Source organism: Nelumbo lutea, chromosome 1 (assembly GCF_056320005.1).
Source record: "Nelumbo lutea isolate HS-2025 chromosome 1, American lotus-T2T, whole genome shotgun sequence".
Classification (NCBI taxonomy): domain Eukaryota; kingdom Viridiplantae; phylum Streptophyta; class Magnoliopsida; order Proteales; family Nelumbonaceae; genus Nelumbo; species Nelumbo lutea.
This window is the reverse complement of record NC_142684.1, coordinates 66768216-66785387: the sequence shown is the minus strand read 5'-3', so window position 1 is coordinate 66785387 and position 17172 is coordinate 66768216. Positions and strand designations below refer to the sequence as shown.

Sequence of the window (17172 nt, the reverse complement as noted above, 5' to 3'; positions counted from 1 at the left end):
ACATGCTATCACCTGACCATAGACTTCTGTTCACACCTGTCCACAAACCAGCCCTCTTCAAGTTGTCAAAGGGTTTCTAATACAACACCACAACAACTGGAGGCATAATTACCTCCTAGAAGGAAAAACGATCACTCCTTTTTGGCCCCTTATCGATCCTCCAACTGATTGATGAGAACTTTCAAATAAAAAAGTTCAAATCTGATATGGCGATCCAAGGAGAAAAGAAAGGAAGGAAGCAAACTGATTTCTAGTGCTTTGATACCATGTTTGTGGATCAATCGACACTAGTTCAGTCCTAGTTCAGAAATAAGAAAGAATAAGAGAAGAAGAAGAGAGGAGTCCTAGTTCAGAAATTAGAAAGAATAAGAGAAGAAAAACAAGATAGGAGAGGAAAGAAAGGGTTTGGCCAGTGATAAAAATCTCTCTCAGCTGGTCCACCTTGTATTTATAACTTATGCATTAGGATATAAAAGACAACTATGTCCCTCATTTAAGTATGGGACACAGAACTTCAACATAGGTAAAATAGACAACTCACTTCTAATTATATGACAAAATGACCAAACTACCCCTTATTCTGCCGACTCTAACAACACCTAAACAGATTGTACGTTTTTCTTTTAATGAAAATTTTATATTTATAAAAAAAAAAAAAAACTTGTTCAGAAGACATGAGCTGAGACAATTAGTGGTGTCTAGGCCTACTTTTCCCTAGTTGAACCAGATCAAAGACGAAGCTTATAAGGACCCTTAGCTTAAAAAAATCAAGCCCAACCCAGCAGACACTCTTGGCTATCAAGTAAGATCAACACTCTACTACAGGTGCAGTTGTTAGTGGCTAAGGACTCCTAATTTATACCAGAACTACTGTGACTCTTTCACAAGTTTGATCTAGGGATATACTTGGGCATTTTATGAACCAATAAAAGAATCTTTGCTCATTATTACTGGCCAGGACTAAAGAATCAGGTTAGAGACTTTGTAGCTGCATGCCCTACTTGTCAACAATATAACTACGATGCTGTGGCTCCAACAGGCCTCTTGTAGCCACTACCCATCTCTAATTAGGTTTGGGAAGAAATAACCACGGACTTCATTATTGGCCTTCCCACATCCTTAAGTAAATTTGTGATCATGTTAGTAGTGGCTGGCTAACAAAATATGTCCATTTTTCAATCTTTCCCACCCTTACACAGCATCTCTCTCGTTGCCTGAGTTAATGTGCAAGAAGTGGCCTAGTTACATGGTATGCCATCTGCAATCATCATCCGTCACTGACAGGGACACCACATTTATGAATAAGTTTGGATTCAATTCTTTCAAGATCATACTCAGCTGCACAACTCCGGTTACCATGCACAAATGGACAGTCAGATGGAATCACTAACAAGTGCCTTGAAACTTATCTTTACTGTTTCTCTAATGACTGACCTGAGCAATGGGTTCAGTGGCTTTCCTATACAGAATACTGGTACACCACCTCACATCATGCTTCAACCGAGACCACTCCTGCTACTTTGCCATATGAAAGGGGATATACAGTTGTGGCATCTCCTGGATCAAGATAAGATCCCTGTAACTTGTAAGTACAACTTGCACTTGGCCCAGTAGCAGATGAAATTATATTATGACAAGAAGCACAGGCTGATTGTGTTTGATGTAGGAAGATGGCATACTAGAAGCTGCAACCTTACCGACAAGTTACAGTGGAAAAAGGGGGCTGGTCAGAGCTCTCTCCTTGTTATTTTGGTTCCTTAAAGATGTTGGAAAGAATTGGGGAAGTTGGTTACAAGTTAGACTTTCCACCTACATCCAAATTGCACTTGGTGTTTCATGTGTCTTTGCTCAAGAAATGTTTAAGCCTCACTACCATTGTGGGAACCACCCTACAAGAATTCACAGATGAAGGAAGCCTTCATACCAAGCCTTACAAGATTATCAACTTTAGGCAATTCAAGAAGGGCTCACTGGTGACAAGGGGAACCTTAGTTCTACGGTCCAAACTCCCTGTTGAGGATGCCACTTCGGAGCATTATGAACAACTGCAGAAACAATTTCCTCACTTCAACCTTGAGGACAAGGTTGATTTCGAGGAGGGAGGTGTTGGGACTCCACCAGTTGCATGGCAAAGTCGAGCCCAAGCCCAGGTGAACCAGGCCCAAGGAGGTCAGACATCAGCACAGTCCATGTGCCAAATTCCTCATCCCATAAATTTTTTCTATCAAAGGAAGCCACATCAGCCTGTCCAAATTTTTTCTACGATCCAATAATCTGGCCGCCCCCTTCACTTATTATTTATACTAAAATAATAGAACAATACAAAGACAACTATGCCCTTATAGGGCGGCAAAACATAAAACAGCATATATAACACTCAAAAACATAATAAAATTTGGACTCACATTATCGTGGTCTCCACCTCCTATCTAACAACTAACATAAAACATCTACTCAAAAAAACATCATAAAACTAATTAATCTTCAACACTCCTCCTCAAGTTGGGAGTAAATGTCACACATTCCCAACTTGCGTAGATCATGTTCAAGCTTGTTCTTTGCCACCCCTTTAGTGAGAACATATGCCAGATACAACTCTGAAGAGACATAAGGCAAACAAACTTCTCCGGTTGTTACCCTTTCTCTTATAAAGTGTCTATTAACTTCAATGTGTTTTGTCCTTGAAAGAATGGTAGGATCCATCAAATGGACGCCATAAAGGTTGCGGAATGGGTGGGCGAATTTCAAAAATTTTCCTACCTTCTCCCAACTGGGAATCATATTCCCTAAATTTAGAATACAATATTCAAGGATCCTACTTAAACCATAATCAAACCAGATCTGTACCAAAAGACAAATGGGAGGAATATACCTGATCCGGAGAAGCACTATCTCCCAAAGTTGGTGTTCACGCCCAAAGAATGCTCCAAGATCCGTTCCTGCTGAAGATGACACAGTTGTGGATGGAACAGAACCAGCAGGGTGCGTCCTACACACTGGATCCTTCACAAGAATCCTCTGGATGTACTAAACACTGAATCTTTTTCAGTCTTTCTTGCAAGACTAATGTCAAGAACAGATTTCTTGACTTTCTTTTTCTGCAAAGATCTAATCTTGCAAAAACAGATGGCGGCGGCAGGAGGAGAACTCCAAAGGCGAAAAAGCTGAACTGCTTCTTCTTTCTTTTTCTGGAGTATGAGATCTGATCTCAATTCGCAGGAACCTTTCTTGCGATTTCTCTTGATTCGAAATCTGTTGTATTTCTCTCCTTCTTGGTTAAGGTTTCTCCTCCTTTCTTCTTGATTAAGAAACCTCCTAATTAGGAGTTATCCCAATCCAAATCAGTATTTGGATAGGGGATAATCTTAATCCTATCTGCAGATAAAGTTAGCTTACTCCTGATCTTATCAGGAGGTTACCAGATTCAAATCTAATTTGAATTTGGTCTCCAAAAGTGGATAAGGCTAAAGGCCCAATCCTTTTACTAACATTAATCTCAGATTCGCCCCAAGGATGGCTGATCATATCAGCCCACCTCGAAATGGGCTTCTGACCCATTAAGTGTTCAGTGTCTAATTACTTTCCAATTTGCTGCCCAGTTGGGCTTCTTTGTATGGCGTGGGACCCAAGCATTGATCTACACACCAGCCACATGGGTTCGGCCCAGCCTTTAATACAAGGCCCATCCGAATTCATTGAAAAACTCAATGAACCCCTTGAGTCCATCATATGGACCCTATGGGCCCAACACTTACATTAAGTGGTCCCTGGGCCAAGCCATCTTATAAAAACCCAGGGACTGTGGGCAAGTGCAAGATTAGCCCATCAGGTATTATCCTCAATGGTCTTACACTTAACCTCTCAGCCCTTAATGATCAAGCACTGCCCGACAAGAGAGGACCTCTCCCTCGGCTGCAAGGAACAGTGCCGCACTCTCCTCTCACATGGATCCCGGGAATTAAAACCATTCGCAAACAATTTGAAACCATACATATATATATAAATATATTAATTTTGCAAAACAAAATTCCAATGATTGAAATCAACTACCGGCAGTTTGGTTTCCATCAGAGAGTGCATTCCCGATCATTACCCTTTGTCCGACAAAGTGGCTGATTTTGTTACTATGATCACCCACTCAGATGAATTCTCAAACTGCCCCAACATACCCAGGTTTTGATCCCCGCTAAGGATCTCACTGATTGGCATATCAAAGGCAGCTTGATCCAACACCTAGTGAAGTGTCATAATCGAGTCTAGGGGTCAGGTGTAACTTTCCAGTTTTGCCCATCTATCTCCAAGGTTCAGGGCAATACTGGAAATCTGGTCCGGTTCAAGGATTCAAGTAATCCCATACTGCATGTGCCTCGGGTCTTACCCCGATGGCTGAGACAGGCCATCCCAACACTTGGTGGCACACCAGCATCAGCCTTGGCAGGATAAATCTCCCCAGACTTATCCAACGGCTGTGAACATTTAAAACTAACACGAGTCTCTATAAATGTCCAGTTTTAGGGTTTTACACAGAATTAAACCAGACAACATGAATCAAACATGCACTTTATTTATTTCCACTAAATAACAAAAGTACATCAAATCAGATTGAAGCTAAGGGCATACAAAAACTGTCTAACAGTCCTATCATGCTGAATTGGATTGTGGGCAATATTGATTGCAGCCTGATTGTCACACACAATATAACATCATAGGTTTCTCTGCTTTCACCCCAATCTCACTCAAAAGAGATCTAATCAAAGAAGTTCTGAGACACCATGAGCCATGGATCTATACTCAACCTCTGCACTTGACCTTGCCACAACTGCTTGCTTCTTACTCTTCTAGGAGATCAAGTTTCCACCTATAAAGGTACACACTCCTGATGTAGACCTCCTGTCATCTAAGCATCCTACCCAGTATGCATCTGTATAGGATTCTAGCTTCAAATTCTCATGATTTGAGAAAAGAATGCCTCTGCCAGGGTGCTTTTTCAGATATGCAAGTATTCTCTCAATAGCTTCCCAGTGTTGAACCCAAGGTGCATGCATGTACTAACTCACAACACTGATAGCATAAGAAATATCTAGTCGTGTCATACACAAATACAGCAGTCCACCCACCATTCTTTGGTATCTCCTCACATCCTTTACCAATTCACCATCCACACCATTAATTCTGTGATTTGGATCAATAGGAGTTTATGTTGGTTTGGTCCCCAGCTTACCAGTCTCTCGCAGTAGGTCAAGTACATACTTTCTCTGTGAAATGAAGATCCCATGCTTGGATCTTGCAACTTCAATCCCTAAGAAGTATTTGAGCTCACCAAGATCTTTGATCTCAAATTCTTGCTGCAATGATTTTTGAGATCATCAATCTTTTCCAGATCATTTCCTGTCACCACTATATCATCCACATACACAATCAGAATTGACACCAGAGCATCTCTCCTCTTCACAAAGAGGGTGTGATCAGACTGTGTCTGTGTGTATCCAAAACGGATAGTGCCCCTCTGAACTTGTCAAACCAAGCCCTAGGTGACTGTTTCAATCCATACAGAGATTTTCTAAGTCTGCACACCTTTCCTTTACCAACATTTTCATAAAAGCCTGGTGGAATGTCCATATATACCTCCTCCTGTAAGTCACCATTGAGGAAAGCAATTTTTACATCAAGCTGGAACAAGGGCCATGAATAGGTGGCTGCTAGAGATAAAAGGATACGAACTGGACTTATCTTAGCTATTGGTGCAAAGGTTTCCAGATAATCAACACCATAGGTCTGAGTATACCCTTTTGCTACCAACCTTGCCTTGTACCTCTCTATCTTTCCATCGGCCTTATACTTCACTGTGAATACCTATTGACATCTGATTGTCTCCTTGTCTGGGGGGAGATCAACTATTTCCCAAGTTTGGTTTTTGACCAAAGCATCCATCTCATCTTGCATGGTTGTTTTCCACTCATGTTTGGAGAGAGCCTCAGTAACATTCCTGGGTATAGACATAAAATCCAGGGAAGAAAGAAAAGCACGGTAGGAGGGTGATAAGGCACAGTAGGAAAGATGGTGTGAAATGCAATGGGTTGTACACTTTCTCTTCCCCTTACGAAGTGCAATGAGAAGATTAAGGTCAGTGGGATTAGCTGCAATAATGGTGTCAGTGACAAAAACATTATCATCAGAAAACATAACAGGCTCAGGCTCAAGAGGAATACCCAGAACTGTATCTGCCGAATCTGGAGTTTCAGAAGGACTAACAAAGAGTGGTGTGGGTTGAGGATGTGTGGAGTCAACCATCATCTGTTGGCGCTGATATTGCTGTGAGGTAGCCCGTAGTGGCTCAAGTAATGAAATTGGAGGTGCAGGTGCTAGCTGAACTAATGGTGCAGGTGTTGGCTGAACTGATGTAGATGTTGGTTGAACTGATGGAGGCACCAAAGAAACAGGAAGAGGAACAGATTGTGAGTTCTCCCCAAAACTCTCCCCCTGAGGAGAACCATTCGAGAAGAAGAATGTGGATTCAAAAAAGGTAACATCCATAGTGACAAATCTGCTCTTCAACACTGGGTCATAACAGCAATACCCCTTTTGGTTCTGAGCATACCCAAGAAAAACACATTTCTTGGCCTTGGGATCCAATTTCTTACGATGAGGGCCAAGAATGTGAACAAAAGAAACACAACCAAAAACCCTCAGAGGTATATGAAATATCTCTCCATCTGGAAAAAGAAGACTAAATGGCACCTTAAACCCCAAAGTCCGTGAAGGAACACGGTTAATCAAATGCACGGCTATAAGAATTGCATCTCCCCAGAACTACACAAGAACTGAAGCACACACCATAAGACTCCTTGCCACCTCCACAATGTGTATGTTTTTCCTCTCAGCAACTCCATTCTGTTGCGGTGTATATGCACAATTGCTCTGATGAACTACACCATGTTCTAAGAGATATGTGGTCAGGTTCTTCTTAAAGTACTCTCTGGCATTATCTAATCTAAAAGCCTTAGTTCTCACTCCAAATTGTGTGAGAACCATTTGGTGGAATTATCGTACTAAGTTAGGAACCTCATCACGTGATCTCATCAAATATATCCAAGAATATCATGTATAATCATCCACAAACAAGAGAGTAACGAAACCTCCCATGGAAGGGATTTGATATAGCCCCCATACATCAGTGTGAACAATATTAAAAGCAGAAGTACTTCTTTTATTACTTGGTTTAAAAGACTATCTACAATGCTTTCCTAACTGACAAATCTCACACTCCAAAGTAGATAATTGAACAGACTCAAAACAACTTTGGGAAAAGACATTTCATAGAAATAAAAGAAAGATGTCCCAAGAGATTGTGCCAAAGCATAATCTGGTTCACTGACTCTGACCCACTACTACTGCTACTGCTAACATGATGGCCCTGATGTCTCGGAATCTCATCCAGAAGGTAGACTCCATTCACCTCACGACTACTCTCAATCATCTTCTTTGACTCCAGATCCTGCAAAACACAATTACCAGGAAGAAAGGTCACAGAACAATTCAATTTTTTTTATCAAAGAACTAACAGATAGTAGGTTGGTATGAAGTCTAGGGACATGTAAAACAAAAGACAGAGTTATATCATTGGTCACTCTAACTGTCCGGCCCGGATGGGCTTGAATGTGGTTATAGGCCCGCGGGCTTAAATTCTGGCCAAAAAGCCCAACTCGCAATAAATTCGAGCCGGGCTCGGGTTTTGTCAAAATAGCCCGGCCCGAGCCTAGCCCGACCCGACCTAATATTAGACTTAAAGTGAGTAATGTGATTATGTCCATTTGAATAAATTTTTTGATTTAAGAATGTAAAACTGTGTTTTAAAATATAAAAGGGTAAAAAAACCATTTTGTAGGCCCATTATTCATTTAAATAGGAAAAAAAAACTATCTGAATTTTTAATTCTAATTTAAATAGGGAAAATTGTTTTTTTATTTTATTAGATCGGGCTTCAGGCTTTTTATCAGGGCCGGGCTCAGGCTCGGGCCTAGCATATTTCCCTTAATGACAAGTGAAAGCCCGGCCCGGCCTGGCCCATGAACAGGTCTATATGTGAACCATCTACTGTAGAGACTCTGTCCCTACCAGAGCACAACTGATAGGAACTGAAAATGGTAGGGGCATTAGTCATATGCTCAAATGCTCTTGAGTCTATAATCCAGCGAGGTCCCTCCTTACCTGAAGTGGATGCAAGATTTGCAGTTGCATATGAACTACCTGTATGTGCAAAGGAAGTGGTGTAGTTGGCTCCTGCATTCTGCTGTCCATCTGGAAGGCTAGAGCTGGGTGAACCTTTCTTACTCATAAGTTGTCCAAACCTCTCCAATTCTGTTCTCACTACTGCTACTGCAATGGATTCCCAATCAGTTTGGGAGAGAGGGGCTGAAGAGTCTCCTGTAGTGGCTACATTTGCATTTCCCTTCTTGTTTCTTATCCGAGTAGGCATAAGATTTGGATGAAGCTTCCAACAAGTGTCCCTGGTATGCTTAGGCTTCTTGCAATAATCACACACCAAGTCCTTTTTATCTTCCCTTCTAGTCTCACTACTCCCCCTGTCTCCATTCGGCTTAGGTTTTGTTGTACCAACCATAGCCAACTGGTCAATCTCAAGCTGTCTCAGCATTACATTCCTCCTACTCTCCTCTCTAGAGACAAAAGCATAGGCCTGAGAGAGTGTTACACCCTCCCTAGAAAGAATATGCTGCCCAGCAATGTCAAATTCAGGGTTCAGCCCTGCCAAGAACTCAAAAACCCTATTCCTCTCTACCAGTCTGTGATAAGTTGCTGCATCATTTACACTTTCCCATACCATAGTTTCTAAGTGATCTATTTCCTACCATAGGGTTTTCAGCATGGAGAAATACACAGCAAGAGGTTTTTCTCCCTGTTTCATACTTATCACCTGATTTCTCAACTGATAGACTATAGCTTCATTTTGCTTCTGAGAGTAGGTTTCAGCCACTCCATCCCAAATCTCCTTAGCAGTATTAGCCCATAGGAAATTTTTTGCAATATGAGGTAACATAGAATTACACAGCCAGGACATTACCATGTAATTCTCTTGCACCCATCGGGAAGAGTTTTATCAGATTTCTTCTCCTCCCCAGTGAGATACCCTAATTTTCCATGGGCTCCAATAGCCATCTTAGCTGATTGTACCCACTCCAAATAATTTGTACCATCAAGTTTTACTATAGTAATGATCTTAGACCCAAAAATATCACTACTACCTCCAACACCCAGCCCCACAGTACCGGTAGATTTCATCTCAGTATTCCAACTCTCCATTTTATTTCAAAATGGGTTGGAGACCTTCAAAAAATAATTTAATATCACACACAGAAACCAACCCTTCTGGAAGAAAAAAACCCTAGCTGGAGGGAAATATTTCTCCTCCCCACGCCTCCCAATAGAGAGAAAAGTGAATCGATCACTCCGGGAGGCCTAGAAAATTCCAGAAACCAAACCGCCCTCTTTAGAAAATCAAAAGAAAACTAGCAATACCTAGGCGTCCAAGATCAGATAAAAAACAAAGAGTTCAACTTTTCTAGGACTCTTCCTCGTACTCTAGTTCTTCCTGATTTTGATGCCGAACAGTAGATCACCTTCCTGATGTCTAGATCCCACCAAAAACTCCAAGAATTGGGCAATCTATAGCAGATCGATCAGCCCTTTACTACTTCATGCAGTCGGCTGATCTAGGGTTGCATGAGAATGCTTAAAGAAACCCTAGCCAATGCTCTGATACCAAGTAGGAATCCGCTGAATTAAAATATATGAAAGAAAGTAGTTTCTTGAAGAGAGTAGGAAGAGAGGAGAAGAAGAGAAGAAGAGTAGTTGAAAAGAAAAGAGAGCAATAATCTGGCCGCCCCCTTCACTTATTAGTTATACTAAAATAATAGAACAGTACAAAGACAACTATGCCCTTATAGGACGGCAAAACATAAAACAGCATATATAACACTCAAGAACATAATAAAATTTGGACTCACATAACTACTGTGGTCCCCACATCCTATCTAACAACTAACATAAAACATCTACTCAGAAAAGCATCATAAAACTAATTAATCTTCAATAGGGAGGTCCTTAATTGGCATATCCTTGTGCAACAAGGTGTTGCACAGAGGACCATACTTTTGAAATTAATACACTATACTTTACCTTCTTTCAAAAAAATAATTAAAATTATGAAACCTATTTTTTATATATGGATTAAGAATAGAAGACCTTAGCATGGATTTGTTTGGGTTTGCCTCAAGAGGCTTGGTACAAAGGCAGCTTGTAGAATTAGGAATGCAAGATGTTTAACTCACATTAGCTATTTCAAATAATGAGATTGGGATTTGGGAAAGAAATAGAGATTGAAAGTTTGACATGCTTAAATTGTTGATTTCTTGAACATGTTTTATATGTTATGTTTATGTATTTTAATTTGAAGTAATAGGCTTTTTAAAACATTTAACTTAAAATTAAAGTGTAGATTTTTTTAATTAACACTATTTTTAATATTTTAGTTTTTTAACTTTTTGCTATTTATTGAAAAAAATTGTGCCTTGCACAAAAATCTGTTTGCACTTTTAAAACACTGAAATCATAATAATTTATTACTTTTTTCTGATTATTTCAAGACAAGTCGATATAAAAGTACAATCTAGCTCAAACCCTCTCGTCAAAGCAATAAGGAAAATAAAACACAGAAAATAGAGATGTTAGTGCCTTGCAATCTCATCCCATTGCCTTCTAGTATCAATTCCTTGCACGTCTTTAAGTCCAAGATGAATGAGAATATTCCATGGAAAATTCTGTAGGTTGGCCCTGACTTCTCTTCAAATAGTCCCCTAATTTTCTCTTCCAACAAGCCCCCAAAACAGCAAATGGTGTTTATTACTCTTCAGCCATCCTTTTTCCCTTTTACTTTCTCTCTACATTTCATAAAGTTTATCACCTAGACTAAAAAGTCCTAAGTTCCTTTTGTTCTTTCTACATAGCCCCTTATAATTATTTTGCTCTTGATTTGTGCTAGGAATTTTCTAGATCAAATTATAAGTATGGAAATCTTCACTATAATTTATGTTCTTGTAATAAAATATGCCATATTTTCGTATGAGCACTCATTCAAACTATTGACTTACTGCATCACAACCATGAAGCACTAATTGAAGTCTGGCTACTGCAAAAAGGAAAGTGCCATAATCTTTCAACTGTTTCTTTGTTGTTCTATGCAGTGTTCATTGAAGGAAACTGGGGTTTATGGTACAAACTTGATTGGGAGAAGAATAAAAGTTTGGTGGCCAATGGATAAGCAGTAAGTTCTTTTCCAACATTTCATTTTTGTCTTCTGGGTTTCATGTATTTAAATATGTTTAATTTGGGTATTCATTTTATTGATCTTTTGCCCTTAGTAGGAACTTGGAATGAAATTATTATCTTTGGCTACTTCACTTATTACATTTCTTTCTACATAGTATCTTTTCCTCTTTTGGCATGTATTTCTTTAAATTTTCATCATGACCTTAATCACTGCCTCTTTGTCCCTTTGTTTGTCTCTTTAGGCCTTTTTTTCCTGCACTAGAGCATTCTACATGGTGTCTTATAGATCTTTATTGCATATGGACAGACCATTCTAAACAATTGCCTTTATTTCTAAACTTATTGGAGTGACTTACCTATACCTTTTTTGTTAATGTCTTGCTGTTGTCATTCATCTCTACAAGGTTACCTACACTCTTTTTATATGAACAACAAAACATTTTGTTGATGTGAAAAATGTATGGAAAATATATTAGCATTGTTGATCTCCATACAATGGTATTCACAATTCAGTTTTTAACTGGAACTGTACCAACTTTATGAAAAATGAAGCACAAGAATGCATTATATGATGTCCTCAACAGAAAAAAGGCAGACAACCAATACCTCAAATCAAACAGAAAACAAAGACAGATAGTCGCCAGCTAACCAAAAGCCCAAAACTCATAACTAGTCCAGGAGGAATGACTGACCCCCTGTAAAAAACAAAAAAGGGAGAAAGAAGAAGAGTTCGTGACTTTCATCTCAATATTTATATTATCATAAAATAAAGAGAAAAAATATAACTACACTGGCAGTTATTAAAGATAAAAGACTGAAATACCCTTTGCACCCTTTACACTAAACTTCTGCATTACTATACTCCCCCTCAAGTGAAGCATATATTTCAATCATGCTCAAGTTGCTCAAAATACTATCCACCTTAGCATGAAAAGCTCCCTTGGTAGAAAATCAGCCAATTGGTTACGAATCTTTACATATGGCAGATTGGCAAGCACAACTCTTAAGAAGCTACTTTCTCTCTGATGAAGTGTCAATCAACTTCTATGTGTTTTGTTTGATCAATACAAGTGGAAGAGAATAACTAGTGATCTGATACCAACTTGTAATATTAGGAGTATAAGAAACAATGAAGAATAAGGGAGAAAGAAGGAGAATAGTTTGTGAATTTGAAGCAAAAAAACAGTAACTTGGGTTCTCACACCTAAGGGTGCTCATTAATCATTATATGGTCTAGACCGTCAAACTGCACCATACCAAACCAGAATTGGTAGATTGGTCTGCTTTGGCCTTAAAATGGTTTGGTTTGGTTTTCTAAATTTTAGAAACTTGACCAAACCATAAACCATATTAAACCGAATTATTAATAATATATTTGTTAATGTATATAATATATATAATACATATGTTTAAACACATGTATGCATGTGTATATTCATTTAACATTTCATACATTATTGTTGTTTGTTTCAATTTTTAACTTGTAATTTGATGCCCTAGAAGCTGTTTGTATTTGAGAAAGTGTAAATGTAATTTATATTATAGTATTAAGTGACACTTGTTAAAATTTCAATATAATAGTACTAAGTATTCAGCTTTGGTCTCCTGACATGAGGATCGGAAGATGGAATCCGCTGGTTGGCACTATTAAAGATGTTGGAGCAACAAGTTTTGTGTGGATTAACGTGTACAACATTCCTCTCCATGCTTGATCTTTCCAAACTTTTGAAGCTGTGGATGAAGCCTATGGTAGATTCAGATTTGCTGATCCAAGAACAAGCACATGGAGAAATCTAGTTTTCACATGTATCCTAGTCAAAGTAGATGATATCCATCTAGTGCCTTCTTTGCTTCCTCCGAGATTTGTAGGAGAGTCTGACGATTTGAGACTTGTGGTTGAGGGCTCATATCCGAACAGATGGGTGGAGAATATGGATTTGTGGGGGAAGAGCAAAATCCTGCAGAATCGTGTCATTTCAGATTGGAAATCCAAAGTCTGTTCGATGTGGAGGTTTCAGAGGTTGAAGACGAGGGCAGTCTCGGAATTTTGGGTACTATTTCTCCTTAGGAGAATGGTGAACTGGGTCTCGATTTGTGTGGTGGCAGCTGGGATTCAAAGAGTCAAGGGTGTCCTAACCTAAGGTTGTTTTGAATTTTGATATTGGTCTGCCGCCTTTGGATAACAAAGGGGACAATATGCAAAAAGGGTTGATAGGACACGTGGAGGGTTAAAAGATTAAAGATGTGGGCCCAGGGAGAAAGTTGGAGAAAAGCCTAATCAAGGGAATGGAAGAGCCATCTTGGGTCGTGAAACTGAATGGTGGCCCAGATGGGATGACACATGGGGTCTGATTTTAATAAGAGGAGACTGGAACAGGCTGTCCAAGTTAGCGGTTGATAAGAGACAAGGAGTCTGTGAATACTAATTGAAAAGTTGAGATTAGGTAACTTCGAAAGGTGATAAAGAAAGCAAAGGTCAGATCAACAAGGACAAAGGGAAGAGTTTTGCTGGTTCCAATGGTGTTCATATCAATGGAGAGTCTGCTCTGTCTATGGGGACACATCATCTGTGTTACAATGGGTCTACAGTGGTGTGCAGTGATCAAGCTGGTCAGGGCAGTGCTATCAGGCCAGCTAAAGAAAGTGGATTTCCTTCGATGGAGTCGCATTTGAGAGTTTTAGAGAAGTAGAAGGGGTGGAGTCACAGTTGGGGGAGGTATGGGGGACAGCAAAAAGCAAATGGATTTTAGTTTAAAGATGAGAGAAAATGTTGGTGCTGATGAGGGTGGCACTGTTGGAGAAAAGAGGGACAAGATTATCTCTATGGTCGAGCCTTCACCTGTTTTTCCAGTTAGCTTTCAGGAGGTTGTGGTTGGTAAGCTAGGTGTCGATCTGGGTCACAAGATAAAGTTTGAGGACAGAGGTGAAGCTAAGGAAGGTGGATTAGTTCCAACGAAGTCTTGGGTCTTGAGCAAGACGCATATTGTTCATGTTACAAGAGTTTTCTCTAGACTGAAGCTCGGCCTGGTCAGAGCTGGTCCACAAAAAAAGGAAGACTTACTCTGATACCAAGATGTGATTTAGTCCAATAAAAATTCTATAAAATAACCTCAGATTATAGCAAAAAGAGAAAGGAAGAAGAAAACAGCAGAAAAGAAGAACAAGAAGATGGAGAAGAAGAGGAAGAAGAAGAAGAGAGAGAGAGAGAGAGTTTGATTACTTCTCTCCTACCTCTCTTATCTTTTATTAATCTTACTAAAACTGAAAAAATTACAAATTTGTCCTTAAGTGGGTGTCCAGTTCATCAACATACTTAAAAGACATAATAAAAAGATTAACATGCTCATAAGAGAAGGCCCTTTATCAAATAAAACAACTATGGGACACTAATAACAAGACAATAGTGCACTAGGGCCCATTCGGCCCAGTCTCTCTACAAATAGATGACATAAAGTTGAAGGCATTGGGTAAAAACATTGGTCAGCTTCCAAGATTTCTCGGTCACTGACATCCTAAGAGCCTGGACTGGAGTAGCAGTCTTTGAGAGTAAAAGACAAAGTAAGGGTGGACTGGAAACTTCCAGAAGGAAACAAAATCAAACTGAACTTTGGTGTGAGCTTCCTTGGAGACCTGGATTTGTTAGGAATAGAAGTTGGGAATGACATTCCCACCACCAAGTTGTACTAATTTTCTGTTATTCAAACATAATAATAAAATAAAATATATTTCCTGCTGATAAAAAATCTCCTTTTCTGGGAGTTTTTTCATTGTTTGTGAAGTTGTCAGGTTTTCCCTTCGTTGGTCCATGAAGCTTTTGCTTCTATCACCCTACAGCATTGGATTCTGGTAGTACTGCTATTTGAGCCATGGTCCCTTGTATTATCTGTTGATGTAGTTGGAAAGAAGGTAATCATAAAATATCGAAAGAAGGGAAAAAAAAAACTTGTTTTTTGCATGGATTCTTCATTCTTGTATCCTCCTCATGAGTTGGTCTTAGAGGTTAAATAAGGACTTAAGCTCTATTAAAAGAAGGGATTCTCTGTTTAGTTTCAATTATGTTATGGATGTAGGTGGGGTGGTAAATTTCAAAGAAACAGTTGGATGCTGCCTTCTTGTATATATTTATACTTAATAAATCCTCATGTTAACTTCAGATAAGGGCATACTCATTATTATAAGAGATCTATTAATAGAACTTTATTATTTATCAAAAATATTTATAATAGATCTACATCCGAAGTTTTACCTTATCTGCTCAAGATGATGTGCAAGCAAGATATTTTGCAAAACCTGTTAACCTTGCAATCCCTCTACTCTTGGAGAGATACTTATACCCGGATCCAAAATATCGGCAAAGAAAGAAATATTTTGTGCTTGAAAATGGATATGGAGTAGATGGTGGAGAAGTAATTTTTTAAGGACTGTTCCCCCAACCGAGATCTACCCAAAACTTGATTCTATTGCCATTATAAGTGTTGTACCTGATAGATTTAATGGAAGTAGGAAGTAAATCCAAGATGGCTTTCCAAGGGGATGCATGGGTGGCTCTCTTGTCCAATCTAGCATCATCCCACACATTAGGCATCCTGTCATGCATGCTACAAATCATACAAAGCCACAAATTGATATAGAGGCTCCATCACTTAATTATGAAGAAACACATGGAAAATCTAGAAGGAACAAGAAAGTGAAGAATTCTTGTGCTTAATTTAGCTATTTCTTGTTTAATTTTGTTTTGATGATTTCCTAGGTTGTTTCTCGGTCAATTAATGATTTCTAGTGGATTATTATTGTTAGGAAGGCTCAGTTGGAGCACAAATACAAATTTGTAGAGTACAAAACCTTGTATTTTATATTATTTTCTATATATTTGCACTGTACATATTTGTATTTGTACTCTTTCCAAACTGAGCCGAAGAGTCTTACAGGGTATACAGCTGTTACATAAGGTTATTTTTGGGTTTTCCTTACTATTTTGGGACAGGAGTGCTTTTTGTAATTTCAGGGTTTTATTGGCTGCCAACCTAAATAGAACCCCTATATAAGAACATTATTATCTGCTGTTCAAAGGAGAAAAAGGAGGATATTCAATTACTTCAAGCTTAAGAAAGCTGTTTTTTCTTTCTTCTCTCTATTTCTTCTTTCTCTTGAGTTTCTCAAGCAGTTTGGGTGATTTTTTCTGTAAAAATCACTAGAACAGATCTGCTAGACCTGTTCTCCTGCATTACAAATTATCAACTTCCAAGGGGAATTTCCAAAGTCATTTACCGAGCATTGGTAAGCTTCTCCTTGCTAAAAGAAGAAAATAAAAAAAGCAATAAATCTCATAGTTCAATCAAAAAAAGTTTGTGATTGGAAGTGAAGAAGAGAGATTCAGAACAAGAGAGGAAGAGAAAGATGAAGAAGGGTTTTGGGAGTGAAAGAATTGTTATTCACCCCAGCCCTAATCGCGTTTTATTAATTATAATAACAACAAGGGGCAAATAACTATCAAAAAAAAAATAACAGTATGGGGCAAATTACATAAATGCTTTTAATAGGGCGGCTGCATAAAGAAAGAATATAAAAGAGCTGTTAGGCCCATTATGAGCAAGGCCTATCAGCATAAAATAAAATAAAAAAAGAGAACAAATGGTGGCATAGTGGCCGGCCCAACAACTCAACACTAAATTGTATTTCTGTGTAGTGTTAAAATAAGCCAGTTTTAATTTGCCTCTGTGCATAAAAACGATGGGACTACAATCTTGCATACAGTTTTTTGCGGTGAACTTGTTCCAAGCATATACTGGGTACTTAAAGGGATTCTATTCTTCAAAAGAACATGGAGAA

At 38.9% G+C, this 17172-nt stretch overlaps 1 protein-coding gene across 3 annotated transcripts in view; it reads left to right on the top strand.

Annotated features, from left to right (window-relative positions):
• Nucleotides 1-17172, top strand: part of LOC148875042 (sister chromatid cohesion protein PDS5 homolog A-like) — a 186999-nt gene that overhangs the window by 155648 nt on the left and 14179 nt on the right. For all 3 annotated transcript variants that reach the window (XM_088966387.1, XM_088966386.1, XM_088966389.1), the window contains exon 26: nucleotides 11259-11338. In XM_088966387.1, the coding sequence (XP_088822513.1) occupies nucleotides 11259-11338 (80 nt within the window). The remainder of the gene's footprint in view (nucleotides 1-11258; nucleotides 11339-17172) is intronic.